The 17127-nt window shown below is 35.5% G+C and overlaps 2 protein-coding genes across 5 annotated transcripts in view; one reads left to right on the top strand and one right to left on the bottom strand.

Moving 5' to 3' along the window:
- The first annotated feature begins 2989 nt into the window (after positions 1-2989).
- On the top strand, positions 2990-4352 carry LOC131438656 (transmembrane protein 179). The gene is made up of 4 exons (XM_058608815.1): positions 2990-3192; positions 3270-3413; positions 3470-3631; positions 3689-4352. Exons 1-4 carry the CDS (start codon positions 3083-3085, stop codon positions 3990-3992), a joined length of 720 nt encoding a protein of 239 aa, XP_058464798.1. The 5' UTR covers positions 2990-3082; the 3' UTR covers positions 3993-4352.
- Positions 4353-11195: 6843 nt separating this feature from the next.
- Positions 11196-17127, bottom strand: part of LOC131438637 (diacylglycerol kinase theta) — a 58972-nt gene continuing 53040 nt past the window's right edge. For 2 of the 4 annotated variants that reach the window (XM_058608778.1, XM_058608788.1), the window contains exon 17: positions 11196-13413. In XM_058608778.1, the coding sequence (XP_058464761.1) occupies positions 13267-13413 (147 nt within the window). In that variant the 3' untranslated portion in view covers positions 11196-13266. Of the gene's footprint in view, positions 15322-17127 lie in introns of all 4 variants that reach the window. The other 2 variants (XM_058608803.1, XM_058608796.1) reach the window with 1 other exon arrangement.

Here is a 17127-nt window from a genome sequence, read left to right as displayed (position 1 = left end):
CATTTGTCATACTTTATAGAGAAATTGCTGCCAGCAAGACATACTTGCTAACTGCAGATTTTTTTCGGATATACAGCCTTTTGCAACCCTGCCAGGATGATATTTGAAATTTTTACCTGGCATCTCTGGTAAGGAAGGGTGGAACCACAGATAACAGATATACAGGCTCGAACAAAATTTTCTAAAATCCATATTGCAGATAAATCACACGTTATTTCATCGAAACAACGTATTGAGTACATTACATCATCTTACCTGAATACTGTATATAATTATGGTATTATCACAGACTAACAGACAGGACACTCAAATTAGATTCTTCAATCATTTTAACTGTCATTTCGAATATTCCTTTATTTGGGACAGTACTCACATGTGTTATGATGGCGCCACGTTACCCTATCAAAAACATCCTGTCTGTCATCTAGACTGTGTTTATTTTTTTCATTTACCAACAGAGTTGCCATTTATACAGAATTACCTGTAATGTATTGATATGTATTTGCATTTGTATGCGAATTTCATGCAGGATACAGATTTAATACATATTGCCAAAACTATATACAAAATTGTGCCTACCTCTCATCCTTCAACGCAATACAAAATCGAACCCGTTTAGTGGCAATATTTACTTGCTTCTGATCTGCCGCCACTTAATTTCGGGTGAAAATTACCAACACAATAAAAAATAGTCTAGATGAACAATGTTGAGAAAAATAAATGGTTACCTTCCAACATCGCTAAAAAGTTTAATATATTATTAACGTAATTTACTGTGACGATTCATTTCCAAATATTATGATGAAATCAGGCATCCCTGCAAGCAGCTGATCGGTGTTGACAAACGAGGGGGAACCAACTAGTAAATTAACTTTTACATAACACAAGGGGTGTACCGATAGTAAATAGTTCGCGCAGTATAATATAGGTGGAACTAGTGCATCACGAAAAATTATTTTTTATAAGAATTTACTCATACTGTCATGTCTGTTAGTCTGTGGTATTATATTATGCATATTTTCGTGTAATATTACTACCTTAAGAACGACATCGAGATTTCTGTGCTATTATATCGTAATCGCTGCACATCAGTAGCGAGTAGTGATGTGCAGCAATTTTGATGTAATATGAAATTTACAAATGTATTGATGTCGCTCTGAAAATTGTAATATTACACTAAAAAGTGCATAGTTTCCTATCAGTATCGTATACAGTACTTTGTTAAGCTGATGTATCTACTCAATACTTTGTTTGAATGTAATAACGTGTGATTTATTTGCAATATATTTCAAAAACAGATAATTATTACATTTGATGTTCAGCACGTCTAAATTTTCTTCATACCAATTGATAATCACATCCCGGCTCATTGCATCATTCCAGGCAATCAAAGAGCCGGTATATTAGTCAAACGTGGTGCTATTGAGGATGAAATTTATGAGCGACCTATTGCTTCAACATTCAAAGAACACTTGCCAGCTGGTAAGCTTCTTGAGATAGAGATGATTTGGGATCTGAGATGCACTCAATTATTCCTAAAATATCGTCAAAGTGGGCTGGATGTGAGTAGAGATTTCATTCGTGTGATGTCCAGAGTCATGTCCAATCACTACACGTTAGACGCACAATTGGACTTTCCGAAACTAATAATGATTAGTTAGAATGCTTGTGGCGAAGATTACCGCGATATTGATCATGTCGTTTGGACATGCGTGGAGTATCGTGATGTCAGATCTCAACTAATAAATTCTTTGCGTACCCAAGGTAGACTATCCAATCTCCCAGTTCGAGACATTCTTACTTGTCGCGACCTACAATACATGAATCTTCTTTATCATTTCATAGAAACAATTGAAGTTTTTATTTAATAATTGACCCTTTCAAGACTTAGTTCTGACTCCAACTGTGTCCATTAGTTCAACTAACTGCAAAATTTGAATAGAAATGATGTAATGATACAAACAAACTCGAAATAGTTTATGAAATTATCAAGGCAATGTATTCAAATAATATTCATAAGTAGATTTAATAATAAATGACGAAATACCTAATATGATATTTAAAAAATAAAAGGAATATATGTTTTATAAAATTCAAATCGTGGTGACTACATAAGAATTATATTAGGATAAGAATTCTATGTAAAAGTTATGCTACGACGAAGAAAAACGTATGTAAACTGTCTTAAAAAATAAACGTATTTATGAGTAAAAAAAAATGATAATCACATTGAGGTTGTTACCATTCTTATTTGCTATGTACACGGAACCGCAAAACAACCTAATTTTAAGTACATTCCACCCAATTTGGGGGTTCCGTACAATAACCTATTTTTTGGTAAAGTGGCTCTAGGTAGTTTCCGTAAGGCACGTGGAAAAAAATACTTAAAGATTAGTTATATCTACTCAATGGTAAATTATATTTACTCTAAAGTTGAGTCGTATTGACTCAATTTCAAGTTGGTACGGTTTACTTATTTTGGCTTATCGAACGAAACTCTCGCTGTTGGGTGGCTTTGCTCTTTGTATTTTGACAACAATGGAAGGAGCGAACGAAAGAAAAGATTCAAAAGTACTCAAAATTAAGTAAAAAGAACTCAAATAATAGGTAGTTTTTATTTTCCGTGTAGAGAAACTCGATTTGTTTACTTTTGTAAGATTTGCCCTTGTTTGAAAAACAGCTGAAATTATTGAAAGAGAAACTGTCAAATACAGACCTAATCTGGCTGCCCTATGAATGGTGCCAGATTTAACGAAAATTTACAAATTTTTATGAACACTTCAGATATTCTAGTGTAATTAATTTTCAGCGAGCTTTACCGATTTTCAGCAAATATATATTTTTTTAAATACTCCTTTCAAATTTTAACAATCTAACTCTGCTTGCACGTCTAATTAAAAAAAGGTATTACATTCATTTCAATTACAAAAATTTTTATTACGAATTGGTAAATGTTTGAACATTTGATCTGGCACTTCTGGTTCTTTTACAGATACAATAGAAATAAATAAAAACATTTTCAAACGATTCTTCAGAGCTAGCTCAAAATTTTCAACATTCGATCGCTTCTAACGTTGGATCGATGGCTCTGTCCAATGTGCTTATATTGAGTCAAGTTGCAGGCCATGTATTTGCATTGATTCTTTCGTTGTGCGTTTTTATACCGCTGTCTGTTCATGTGCATTCCTTCAAGTAAGTCGCAATTCACATAACAATCACTCAACGAATCTACGATGATTCACCGGTCTAACATCCCTTTCAACAATTAGCGGTCACTGTCTGTTGTTTTCTAATGGAACCTGGCAAGAAACAGACGGTCTTTTCGACGTAAAATGGGCTTCGGAAGGCTATTGTACCTATCCCATACTAGTTGGTGTGACACTTTTTCTCATATCCGGACTTCAAATTTATCGGTAATAACATGAACGATGAAAGATTTATCATTGTTATTGCTTTGTCATTTTTTCAGATTGGCTATTCTAGTTTACAGAGAACTGGAAAGTTCTTTCCTAGCACTTTTTTTCGATGTAGTTTTCAGTATTAGTCTTTGCCTAATGACAATTATTGCTGCGATTATTATCACTCTTGGATTCATGACATGGTGCAGTGATATGACTGAACGTTTTCCATCGTAAGTTTCCTTATTCCTTAATAACGTACTTTTTCCTAACTACATAAACCATTGTAGATGCGACACTGCTGATGGGCAAAATATCACCAACACCGAGCTGAATGTGCGGACATCCGGATTCTACATTGAAATGGGAACAGCTCAGTTTGGTGCATGGGCTTCATTTGCCACTTGGGTCGGACTTTCTGTGTTTGCTCTATTGAAACTTATCAACAACCATCAATTGCGTAACATGAAGGTATCCATGTATATCGAACGTCAGCGATTAGTGAATGAAGATGTGTACAGGGGAACCACTTCAGAGCTACCGGCTGGATCCGGTTCAATCGCCGGATTCACAAGCGATAATCAACTGGATTAACTCTAATAAGTTTATTTAACAAATGAATTGCAAATTCGAATACTGATAAGTATGGTAAGCAGAATGAAATTTTTTTACTGGAGTGATGCTTGAGAAACGTTAAGATATACTCAAGTATGCCCGAATAATTATCCGTAATAAAAAAGTTCTGGGAGTCCTGAAAATTAAGTTTAATTTACTCGCTTGGTGAGATTGATAAACATTCATGTAACGTTAGGACATGTGTTTCGTTCATTTTACTTCATTTGCGGAAGCTTTCTATCAACAATTAGAGAGTCACCTTGATAAAATATGTTATTAATATGTTTCAAAAAATAAAATGTTATTTATATGCCAAATATACTTCGTACTTTTAACAAATTGCTAACATTTATTATTGTATTTCGGTATTGGAAATACTATCTAACCATGCATGAATATCACTATATTTTTATCGATCGCCCCGGACTCTATTGTCCTACCCCTACGCCATACACCTAATTGAACGGGACAGATGATTCTCCTTCAAAATATTTGATGCTTTTTAGCTGCCCTTCTTTGACTATTTATTTGATTGTGTACGTCATGAATGTGTTGGGAAAAAATCAAAATTTCGAAAATTGCGACTGAAATTGTTCGTAAGTAATTTTCAGACAAAACAAAAATCATCGACCAGAAAACTCACTTAAGTTTACTACTGATTTTATGCCACCACAATTCTCACTGAAATCGATCTCACCAGTTGTGAAAAGTTCCCTGATAGAAAATTATTAATCGAGACATCATCGCTACAGACTATCGCTACACCAATTCAAACGCCCGGGCCCGGGGACCAATATTATTTTGGACTATACATGGAAAGTTTCTTAAAATTTTGTGAGCATGTGAATATCATAGAATTAGAAAAACGTTTTCGAATACGTTAACAAAACGATTCACATGCCAAATGAGTTTTTATTTTTTATATTATGAAGAATAAAAACCTGGCCCGGGGGATTCCTCCCTCTCGGCAGTCCTGAACGTGCCGTTCAAATACTGCGATTGTTACTTCTATAAATCAAATTCTTACAAACAAGCGTTTTATTTGGTTTAATCTAAATAATGCCGTGTTCAACCAGCTGGAAATGAAAGCCTTACGTCGCTAATGTGGAGAAAAATATTGTTGTTCATATTGACAACCATAAGTGCATAGAAAATATTTCTCAGTTGTGAATCAGTTGCGAATTTATTTGGTAGAGAATTTTTTATTGATAATGTAAATTTGTACGAACAACTGCATGTTTTTTGATTTGTTTTTATTATGACGCGGCCAAACCCTTTTTATTAACATCAATGGCACATCGAAGTTAAAGTGTTTTGGAAAAAATTAGAACTGCGGTGCCCCTCATAACTTTGTGCTGAATCATCTGAAATCAAATAATTTGAGCTTAGAATTTAGATGATAGTTTTTCCCCAGGTAACGGAAGGATGCCAGGTCATTTTTTCAAAAATCTGTGATCAAGCCAAAAACCTGTCTGTGAAAATCTGTGCCCGTTTTCCGTACCATAATAGCAGATCAAAATCAATTTGGTGAGCCAACAAAAAAGGTCTCACTACCAACACTCTCTGTACCATTTTCCTCAATCGCTCTGTACTTTTTGGTGCTAAACTGTGCTCGATTTCAAAAATCTGTGAAAATCTGTGATTTTTTCCAGCATCTGTGAAAATCTGTGATCATTTTCAGAAATCTGAGAAAATCTGGGTCATTTTAAAAATCTGTGCAGAAAATTGAAAATCTGTGAAACACAGATAAATCTGTGAACCTGGCATCCCTGAATAGAACAGAAAAGGAATGTTACACACTAAAATATTTTTTCCGAGTTTTAGTGAAATTTTGCTCAAGTTTACCGAACGTTTCAGCAAAACACAATTCGATGTCAACATTTCATTCCAATGAGAGTTTCTCCAAATACAAATAATAATACCCCTAAGTCCCATACAAACGAACCGCCAATGTTTGGTTCACAGCCTGAACAAGTAAGCCTAGCAAATTATTCCCTTTCATTGTGATAGTTTGAAAATGTGGGAGGAGATCGTTTCTGGCAACGCTTTATGCTAGTTGCTACGGTGCAAAACAAACTTGTTTGTTTATGTTTATCGTTGCTGTATTAAACTGCAACAATCAGTCTAAATATCACCGGCACTAGCACAAAAGATGAAAAATGAACACAAACACCCAAGAATCTACAAATATCAATACAGCTAGTAGTATATTCATGGTGGCTTAACCATTCTAGATTATTGTTTAACTTACATTTCGCTTGTGATCTTGATTATCAGATAAAAACTGTTTGTTTATTTATTTTTCACTATAATAAACAGTAACTATGATGAACTTGTTATTACCCTTCAGTGTTGCTAGTTTTATAGAAAACTCGTTAAAGTACATTGTCACTCTGACAGTGTATCATGACAGTGTACCGCACGATGCAAAATGTGTCCTTGAAAATTTGTCGAAGTATTCCGTATTATAATTTGTATTTGGTTTCTCTTTGTTTACTTTCTCTTTTGTAAATATCTCCTTAATTTTCACGTGTACCGATAAAGTATTCGTGTAGAATGAAAGACAATATCCCATGTTTCCAACAGTACCAAAAATGTAACGAACATTTGTATAATAACGCAGATATAGTCGAAAGAGAAAGTAAACAAAGAGAATCTGTCAATTGTTTTTAGGCCCTTTTGAAATGTTGACGTCGAATTGTCAAAATTTCCCCAACTGCTATCAAATTCATACATTTATCAAGATTTCTACTTCAATTGACTTAAACACATGTTTGAAATGTTTAATTACAGCAAAATACAAAAGAAAATAAATGATTTTCTGAATGTGTTAGACCCTTCAAGCCCCCTAGAATAATAGATTGTTTCCTTCGATTTTATAGACAATTAAGTTTAAACGCGTTTTTATCGAAATCAGATTTTGGAAGTCTGTGTCCATCGTTATTCGAAAACTACTTCACCAATTATTTTCAAATTCTGCACACACTTTCTACATGTGAAATACTAGACCCCAATGTTTTCCTTCTCGGTTTTTTATTACTTTGAGGATGTTTTACAACTGCAAAAGGCGGATTTTAATGTGAAAAATCGTAGTTTTTACTTAAAAAAAAACAAACAAAAACGTTGGGGTCTATAAAAACATCTACTACAACTGTTCTGCTTGGATTTGTACACTTCTGATTAGTCTGAGATACAGTGGACACCGCAAATCAAGATTTCCAAGAAGCGTCCTCAAACATATTCCTTCACCGCATTATACCTTAATATTTTTTCACGAAAAAATTACTAAATGTTGTTCGAGTGACGCTTTCTATTATGCAAAACATTGATATCGATCGGTAAAGTGGAATAGTGTGATTTTTTTTAACATAGATTCAATGCAAGAATAAATCAGCTGACTATTGTTTACAATTCGATCTCAGCATTTTTTCCAAAATGAGCTCGCGCTTCGAAGCAGTTTTTTGTGCTCGTACCCGAAAGGTCCCAGAATGACAAAGGCTGCTGCTGCGAAATACATGCAAAGGTCGAAACAGTTTGTGAGTAAGTGGGTGAATCGTTTTAAAGAAGTGAAAAACGTCCACGACATTCCAAATCGCGGTTATGTCGGTGTATTGTCGGAAAAAGTGGTTTGTGCCCTATTTTTGAAGAATTCGACATTAACTTTGCGCGAAGGTGCTTCAAAATTGACCAAAAAAGATTTAAATATAGTTATCGTACGGAACTGTTCGCAGACATTTGATCGCAAATAATTTGAAATTTCGAAGTACTGTGCAAAAACCAATATTGAGTGAAAAACATGTGCACAAACATCTTTAATGTGTCAGAGATAAAAAAAAAGGTATAGTGACCTTGAATTGGCCCTCTCAGTCGCTTGATGCCAATCCAATTGAGAACGTTTTGGCTCAAATGAAGATAAAGCTTGGGAAGAACCGACCCCACAATTTGAAGCAGGTTGTTCGCCGAATTCACAATATTTGGAGGTCGTTTTCAGAAGAATATGCGCAAAATCTCGCTCAAAGTATGCCTCGAACGTGTCAAACCATTATTAACGCCGAAGGGGATTGGACTTGCTATTAATGTATTTGCATGTAAGTTTTTGATCTAATAAAACAATATTCAAAAATATTTTCACGTTGAGTCTTTTCATTTTCTCACAACAGTGATCACTCTTTTATGTAACAAACTGTACGTAGGTTTTCATTTTGAAAGTTTAAAAAAAATTGTTCGCAGTGATTTCGAAAGCAATTTATTTGTGCTTCCGAAATGGCTGGTTCGTGATTTGTAAAACGGTGAAGTATAGTATCTGGAAGGCAGTGACTGGGAGGCGGAAGTCTCAAAATGAATTTGAGTACGGACATCAAGATCATGTGCGAAAACAAAGAGATCCAAGAAATCCTTCAGCTAGTAGTTTGTGACCGGTTGAAGTCTACAGCATGCAAGAAGGGAAGTTCTCAAAGTAGTCGTATTAGTGACGAAAACGATTGTTCTTTTGTATATTTTTAATTATACATATATGTATATATATATTTTTTTGTTGTTCTTGCTATTGACAAATTATGTTTAACCTATTCATAATCACATATATTTATATATATTATATAATTCATTTTTAATAATAGTTATTAAATAGTTAATAGTATTTCATTTCTTCATACTTTAATCGATTCATGTTTGTGTATTTTTTTTACGGTTCCATTTCCTTGTTCGCTAGCGAGCGGAGAATTTCTCGTGGGTTTGTTTTTTCTTTTTCATTCTTCTAATGAATAGTCCTGTGAGTGTCCCTCCCGTTTTCTCTCGAATTCTCACTTGCGCTTCTCTACAGTGCTGCGCCTTCTACATTTAGTCATAGGTTTCGTTCTCGTGTTACTTTCCTATACTAACTGATTCAAGAACCTTTGGTTGTGCCACTTTTCTTGCTGGTTCTGTTTTTTTTTCTGTTTAAATTTTGATTTGGTTCATTTAAATTCTGACTGTCTCTTCTTCGTACGTAGAATGTAACAACGGCTTATTTTTTTTCTAGCGTCCTTCTTTCCGGCTTAAGTACGTTTACCGTTTGCTTGCGAGAAACACATTACTGCGCTGGTAGCATCTAGTGTGTGGTTGATTGGCGCTTGATAAAGTGAATGTTACTATTATTTGGCATGCAATGTTGTCAAATACGAGTCCTTGCTGTTCTTTACTAGTGTGAACAAACGTTAGCCGTCAGTTGTTCAATATTTCATTGAAATCGGCTGGTGTCTTGTGCGATGGAACATTGCCTAGACACGTTTGCGTTTGTTTTGGAAACTGTGTTGCGTATAGATGTACGTGTGTGTATGTGTATTTATGTGTGTTTGTGATAGTAATTACACATATCAAACATGGTTGAATACTCGTGTCCGCTTCAAGGGTGGAACTACGAGAAAGTGGTCCACACGTGAAAAGGAAGGACACCACATTTCCTGTTGACCATATCGGTTCACTCGTACTAGTTTTGACCTGTCGGGATTCTAAAAAGACGGTGTCGATAGATTAGTTGATTTGCAAACAACTACCAAAGCTGGTTGTTTCCCTATCGCAGTGTCGGCCTATTCAACCGATCAACTTCAAAGTGTGCCCGTCGCCTACTTGCTCATAATTTTAGAATGAAAACTTCTGATGAGGATGATTTCCTATGCTGATAGAAATATACATTCGTTACCTAGTAGTTGCCTACGCCAGGTGGCAGATTAGTTATGATACCGAATCAAGTAGGCGCTTGTTGACGTTATAATCGACATCGTTGTCGACGTACTGGTGTGGGTGTGTGCAAAGTATTTCTTCATTTCCACAACTTGTTCGGTTCCAAGCTGGCATTTAAGTTTTTTTTTCTTACCACAACACCGTTTAGAAGTTTTCTAATGTTTTTCTTTTGTTTTCTTTTATTCATACGAAAAAATGTGGTTTTAATTAAATTTTTAGTCATATCTGTTATACTTATATGTTTTTCGACACTACATCAACTCTAGTTTGAGATTTTTATTTAAATTTATTCTTTTAAAAGATATACTGTAATATGTTATGGTCTTTGTTTATTTCCCTTTTAATTACACCATAATTATAGCAATAGTGATTTCACTATTCTATTACTATTGTTTACATGTGTGTTTGTGAATTTCAAAGTACAAAATGAACCAAACAAATGAATGAATTGGTTACGTGTATATGCTATACTAACTAAGAATACCGAAACGGATTCATTCGTAACTAACCTATGATACTTCAAAACGATCAATAGATGCAATAGAATGTATAAGAGAACAATGTTGTCACTATCCAGAAAAATGTATGTGGTACTAGCTTTCGAATGAGAACCCCACATTCACCGATTCCCAAACAAACGATTTGCCCGATTTTACAATCTGGCCAATCACATTTGGTTTCTCGATGAAACTGGGGATATTCTCTTGGTACAACAGTATGAACCTCCGGAATCACAAAACTAGTAACACTGAGCCCCTACAAGTTTCAGGATAGCGAGAATCAACGTTCGTTTTGGTCGAGTTTGCGATCGCGCTATTCCGGAGCAGAGTGAGGCAACACGACATTGAAACCAAGGTTTTTTTTTTCTATGAACTCATGGAAATCAAGTTTGTTCGAATACACGAACCTAATAACCTAAGCGGAAAGGCGAGTCAATACGTAGTTGGTGCTAGTGTTCCGATATATCTATCGGAAGTAGTTTTCATTCTCAAGATCGTATGAACCCACCTTTCGGGAGGATGTTTTCGTATAAGCATACATCTTTTTTTCGGTTTTTGATAGAATAACGCTGAGAATATTCTAATAAACGCACCTTTCTTCATCTGGTTGGGCTCCTTGTGGAGCACTGCTCTTATCAATCCATCGCTGAAATTGTTTCAGCATTTTGTCTCTTCCGATTGTCGCTTCGCTCGTGAGCTTCGAATCCGTGCGTAAACTAAACATTCCCAAGAACAATTATTCGTAGCTGTGGACTGTGGAGTTCACCTATCCCGACTGTTTTGCAACACTGTTCGCAACGCACGCGTAAATTCCAATCGCATATGGCAACACCAGTGTGATTTTACAGTAACGAGACCGGTCTGAGTGGTTGCGCAATGGCAGATCCACCTGGAATTAGATCCACTGAACTGAATAATTCCACAACCTGTTTGATTTCTACTGATCGGGATTTTGCTCCGGAAACAACTTTCTTTGTTCGTTTTTTTTTGGTTTTCTTGGAGCATTGATTCGACTTCCGTTTTATAATTTAATGGTTCAATTATGGCTGGGTGTTGTGTGTTGTGTATCTTCAGATGTCAAGTTTAGGACATTAAGTTCTATGAATGTTTTTGGCAATGGTTTCCCTTGTTTCATTACTTAGTCTGGGTGCTTGTTTTTTTTTGTTTGTTTGTTTATATTTAATAGTTTGTTTATGTAGTTTTGGTAAAATACCATACAGAACGTAATTGTACAAATTACAATTCACGGCTACAATTGTGTTTTTCATTTTCTTACTGCACTTAACACATATCATTTTTCTTCTTTTTTTTCTTGCTCGCTGCAGTATCTTGAGTTTATTCGTACGTGATTAAACTAAAATAAAAATAATATATCTTTTTGCTTACATCTGTCCGCCCACTGACGAGTAAGACTCTTGATTTGTGGGTTTTATTCTTCTGCTTCTTCCGTTCAAACATTTCAAAATATACCTTCTCTGTTCAAAGCTTTTTTTGATTTCGTCACTTTATTTGACGTTTCGTAAGCGTAATCTCAACTGTTGTTTGGTTACCATTAGTTACTTTCACGCTCTTGTTTTCGAATGTTCTTAATGGTTGTGCGGCCCAGAGCTGACGCCACTTTGTATAGAAAAATAATTTAAAAAAATGCATAGTAAATATAGTCAACAACTTTCCGTATAAATACTTTTTGTTCTCAAGAAGATTTTTTTTCTCGTTTTACTTTGATAGTGTACCTTGAATACATAAACCAGCTTGATCTAAAAACAGTTTACCCTCATATTTTATGTTCATTGCTGTACAGGTGTTTAGTGTTTGTTTACTCGTATGAGTTAGGTCGGACGTTAGAGTGAACAAAATAACTAATCTAATGGATTCAACTGAAATAACTGTTTGCTCTTTCTATAATTTTAATGTTCTCTACTCACTCTTTCTCTGTTTGTTTAAAGATAGTGATGACAGTTTTTTTTTGTTTGCGTATATGGTATGAAATCATTACAACAACTTTTTGCTGTGTTTTCAGAAATGCATGTGGAGTCTACTAATGCGTATCCTCTTCTGTGACTAGTTAGTAGCTCGTCTACCCTTGTCTTCTGACTATTATTACTTTGTGATATACTGATTATATTTCCGTTGGTTCATTTCCTGTCCTTTTTTTTGTTGGTTTTTATTCAATCATCATCCGATTATTTGAGTCTTACATAAGAGCCATTAATTTAACGTTCCATGCGCGTTTGCTTGATCTGTTTGACATGTTCTGGAATTGAGTTAACGGTGTTTGTTTTTCATTTTTGTTGGCAAAAATTTTTTGTTCCCATGGAGTTCACTGAATACGTAATGAATTCGTTCTAGCAATTTGAAAAATCGATTAGATTGCATATTTGCTGCTAGCCTAACAATTATCTCATTCCTGCAATCATTTATCTGATTTGTTATTTGATGAAATTAGTATTTTGTTGTTGCTGTTTCAGCATTGATCAATCATGTGTATTGTGTTTGTGTGTGTGTGAGAGAGAGATAGAGAGAGGGTATGTATGTGGGTGTGTATTTGTTTGTTTGTTTGTTAGCCAAAAAAGATAAATGGGATTGTTTGCTAGTGATTTTGTTAGATGTGCCTCACTTGAAAGATTGGCATACTACGACACAACGAATACGTCTACCGTACTTATGTACGTGAGGTGGGCTAGAGAAGAAAGTGATTCTTTATTTGTATGCAATTATTCCTCCACATTTGTTATAAACTGTTCTACTCATTTAGCTTATTACTCACACCATGGATGAATGGAAGATGTCGCTTCACGCGATTCGGAGATTCTTTGGTGATTCATTCTCGACAGCATGAAGCTAACAGAGATCGGTCTCCAACAGTGCTTTCGTATTAATACTGTTCAACTACCTATCAGTGTATTATGGGCTTCTCGGTTAATTGGATTGTTATTATTGCTAGGGTGGTGGTGGTGGTGGTGGTTGTGGTGGTTGGTAGTAGTGTTGACAAACAACGAAGCACGTTAAATTAATCGCTCGTTATACCAAATTCAGAAATCAGTATTGTTCGAGTCGACTTCGTCCGGCTCCTGAGGAGCGGCCAGCGTCATGTGTATTCCCGATGGCCCCATCACCTGCATGGTCGGTTCGGTGTTACGTCGCTTCATCTTGCCCTTCATTTTTTTCAGCATGGTCGCCTGTACCGTCCGGTCGGCGCAATATGATATATGTATATATTTTTTTAAAGTGTTCATCAGTTGTGGTTTACAATTTTTTGTTTCAGTGCAAATACGTATTGCGACAACAAATAAATTTGGTTGTATATTTCCATTAAAACATAGTGATTGTTTTGCCGAAAGATGAAATCATGTAGGTTTGTTTTTCGTTGCATAGAATGTATATTATGTTGAATTTTCGGTTATAATAATGATTTGGTGATGTATGTTAGCAACCAAATTTCGTCACGCAGGTTTTCGTCCACGTTTAGGAAAAAGAGAAAAAAAACCATATTGGTGATGGAAAAAAAATCTTGTTTCAATCTTTTGATTAACTGATTGTGTATAGAATAGATTGTCGTTAAATTGAAGAAAAAAAACCGTAGCAACTGCCAGCAAAATAAAAAATCAACGCCAGATCGAGTGCCTGATAGCAATACATCATTCCGTTAATAAAAAAAAAAACACAGTAAAAATTATAGGTGACATTCTCATGATTAACTTAAAACGTTCAAACTAATTCAACCAATTAAAACAAGTAACGAGAGGTTAAATAGGAACTGTTGAGATATAAATCAAATCTGTCAGTAAACGAATTTCTACCCGATATGAAAACACGATTTGATATTGTTGAGACAGAATGCTACTAAAAAGCCTTTTTATCTTTTTCATGTGACATGAACACAGCCTTCACGCGCGCGAGATTCTAGCCAATCTACCATGTCACGCGCCCGGAGAGTAATTTATGATTCCATCGACTGCAACATATCAAGATAACAAACAACTGCTTTCTGTATTCACATGATAGTTGAACTCCAACGTATATGTACTTACTGTATCATATAAGTCAAGTGACTTCAAACATAAATTCATTCCTCACGTTACTTGACATGCGTAATGAGGTGTAACTATGAATTGTCTGTCATCTGGATACGTTATAACCGATTCAGTGCTTCAACAATCTATCAAGACTAACTATTGAATAGGAGACTAAATTTAGCTGGTAGTGAATACTAGTAAAATCCAAAATTTGTTGAATATTTAGGGATATATTGGATTATTGACTATTTCAAGACAAAACTGAGACTATTTCAAAGATGAAAACATTATTCACAATTCGAATTTGATTATAAGGATTCTAGAGTCAAAGTTGAGTAATAAGTGTATAAGAGTATTATAGAAAAAAAGTAACTTGTTCAAAATAGTTGAAAACAAGACAAAGTGACTGAAAAAAAACTGATAGTAGAATAGGGCAGCGTGTTTGGTTGTAGATGTAGTTCTGAAATTTTGTGATTGTGTACTGGATAACATTAAAAATTAGTGTGCATTCATTCAATAGTTCCAAATTAGTTCAGATTCGTTGATGTCCCTCTATGTGCCATTTCGAGCACTTACGAATGAAACGACCATTTTGAAACATTGTACCGTTAAGGACACAACTCTATCTCAGGTTAGTTGTTCATTGTTTAATTTGATAATCTTTCAGAATCTCTTCAGCCTGTCAGAAATAATACTAACGTGCGATCCAAGCTACAAATTTTTACCGTTGCACAATACGAATAAACGATACAGGAGTAGTGGAGCTCCAATTTGGACGACTGTCGGTTGTGTGTGTGGGTATCATGACTAGACTATGTGTGGTGGGTGTGCGGTTGTGTGCGAGCGTCATTGTCCGGACTCTTGAGATAGATTTTCGTTTAGCATGGTTCACAGAAAGCAGGAGAATAGAAAACTAGGACCGGACGGACGGGTACTCTATGCACCGCTCAGGGCGTCTTTATCGCGGTCTCCGTTTTCTGGAGGGCCCCCCTGCGAGAACCCAGCGACGGCCGGTGAGATATGTGGCTCTGTGAGTCTCCGTTTGCTCTTGATCTTCTTCAGCATCGTGGCCTGGAGAAAGTAAGTAGGGTATTCGGGTTGGAATTTGTTTGGAAGCGGTTTGAACGAGTACTGCTGGACAAAACAGTGCCTGCCTTGATTCGGGATGGGGAATTAGGGGATCTATGCATTTACTCTTACTGTACACATAAAACACAAACATTTAGTGATTGTACTTGGCTTCCTGTCTACTAGCCCTGTAACGTGGTGCGCTACCTCAAAATAGTTTTCTTAGGTGTAGAGGTCATTTGTTGCAAGATCCTGCTCAGTACAAGAGATACTTGTACCGTTAAGTGGTCGATTTGCATTCTGAACAACTATTTACATATTTTGAACTTGTCAATTGAAATTATTATTATTGATTAGAGAGTCATCTGAACCGGATATTTCATTCTGATTGATTTTATTTTCAACGCTTTATATAGGTTAGAGCAAATTTTTTCAAAAGCTAAATTTTAAATTTGCTATACGTTAGAAAAAAATGAGCTTGCTACTGTCACTGACTCGACTGTTCGTTGCGATCTTTCAAAACGTTCCTTTTTGTTACATAAAGATAACATTTCAATAAACATCTTGTCTATTAAAGAAATTTTTCCAAATGCAACGATTGAAATACTACTCACACAATTTCCAAAAGCGTAAAACACGCATTTTATTGACTTGTCGCTCAAATCAAATGTGAATTCAAACGGAATATAATAAAAATAAAGTTGTAATTTTACCCTACAGAAAAACACAAATTTTGTGTGACATGATTGCAGCACCCAAAATGGTGATATCTGCTAGTGTTTGACAGGTTTACCAGCAAATTTTACTCACAGTTCATACGCGAGTCTGTATATTTGTTATCTGTGGTTAAAGTCATCCATCCAAGTTGGCTACTGCAGGATAAGATCAGTGATTCATTGCCTACATACATATTACCAGTTGGTATCGCAATTAGGTTTTGCACGAACATGACATAACCTCACAAAAATGAACAGAATGAACTTTTTTTGACAGTCGACGTGTACTTGTTTACAGTTTAAAAATTCATCAGAAGTTCATCGGTCGAATGTAAAAATTGCAAGTCGCCTCACACTCAACAGATTCATACATATATCGCTCCTAGATGCTGGAAACACATACAGGGCAATCTTTTTAGTTATTTTCACTGTGGAATACGTTTTCAACAGACACTTTTTCGTCATTTTTTCAATTTTTAACTCGCAGTCGCAAAACAAAACAAGTACACGGCAACTGTCAAAGATGAACTTGATTCATCGGCAATTCATTTATGTCGTCATCGTGCAAAACCTAATCTCCGTACCTCCACTGTCAGTTACAGAAGCACCGAAAATCATAGAAGAAACGCAGAGTACCTAACCGAACCTTATTCAGAAACTGGATAGAAACAGTCTCGGGTTGGCGGGACCAGTGTTTTTCAATGAAAAACGGCACAAGTTTACTCGTGTCGGTAATTTGTGTATAAGGCTCTCTGACAGCTCATTTACAACTACAAATGCAAATGAGATTTATTTATTGAAATCGGGAAAATAAGCGCAGGAATTCGTTTTTACGCATACATTGTTGACATTACTCATCCGCTTGCCAAGTGTCTTGCTCCCTAAGGGGGAATTTACAATCTTAGGAAAACAGTCATTGTTGCAAAACGCGAAGGCACATTTCTCTGCCATTGTTAAGTGGAAATTCAAAAACGGAACATCAGTTGATTTAGTTCGTTTTTCTAATAGCGAAGGAAACTGCATTTGCGTTTTGCAACAGTGGCTGTTTTGCTAATATTGTAAATAGAACATCAACAACAATCAACAAGGAACA

The sequence above is a fragment of the Malaya genurostris genome, chromosome 1, assembly GCF_030247185.1.
Source record: "Malaya genurostris strain Urasoe2022 chromosome 1, Malgen_1.1, whole genome shotgun sequence".
Lineage (NCBI taxonomy): Eukaryota > Metazoa > Arthropoda > Insecta > Diptera > Culicidae > Malaya > Malaya genurostris.
Note: the sequence above shows the minus strand (reverse complement) of the source record. Positions and strands in the feature narration are given on the sequence as shown.

Coding starts and splice junctions, on each gene's coding strand:
- LOC131438656 (XM_058608815.1), top strand. CDS start 3,083: ATGGCTCTGTCCAATGTGCTTATATTGAGTCAAGTTGCAGGCCATGTA. Junction 3,414..3,469: donor TCCGGACTTCAAATTTATCG/GTAATAACATGA, acceptor TCATTTTTTCAG/ATTGGCTATTCTAGTTTACA. Junction 3,632..3,688: donor ATGACTGAACGTTTTCCATC/GTAAGTTTCCTT, acceptor AAACCATTGTAG/ATGCGACACTGCTGATGGGC.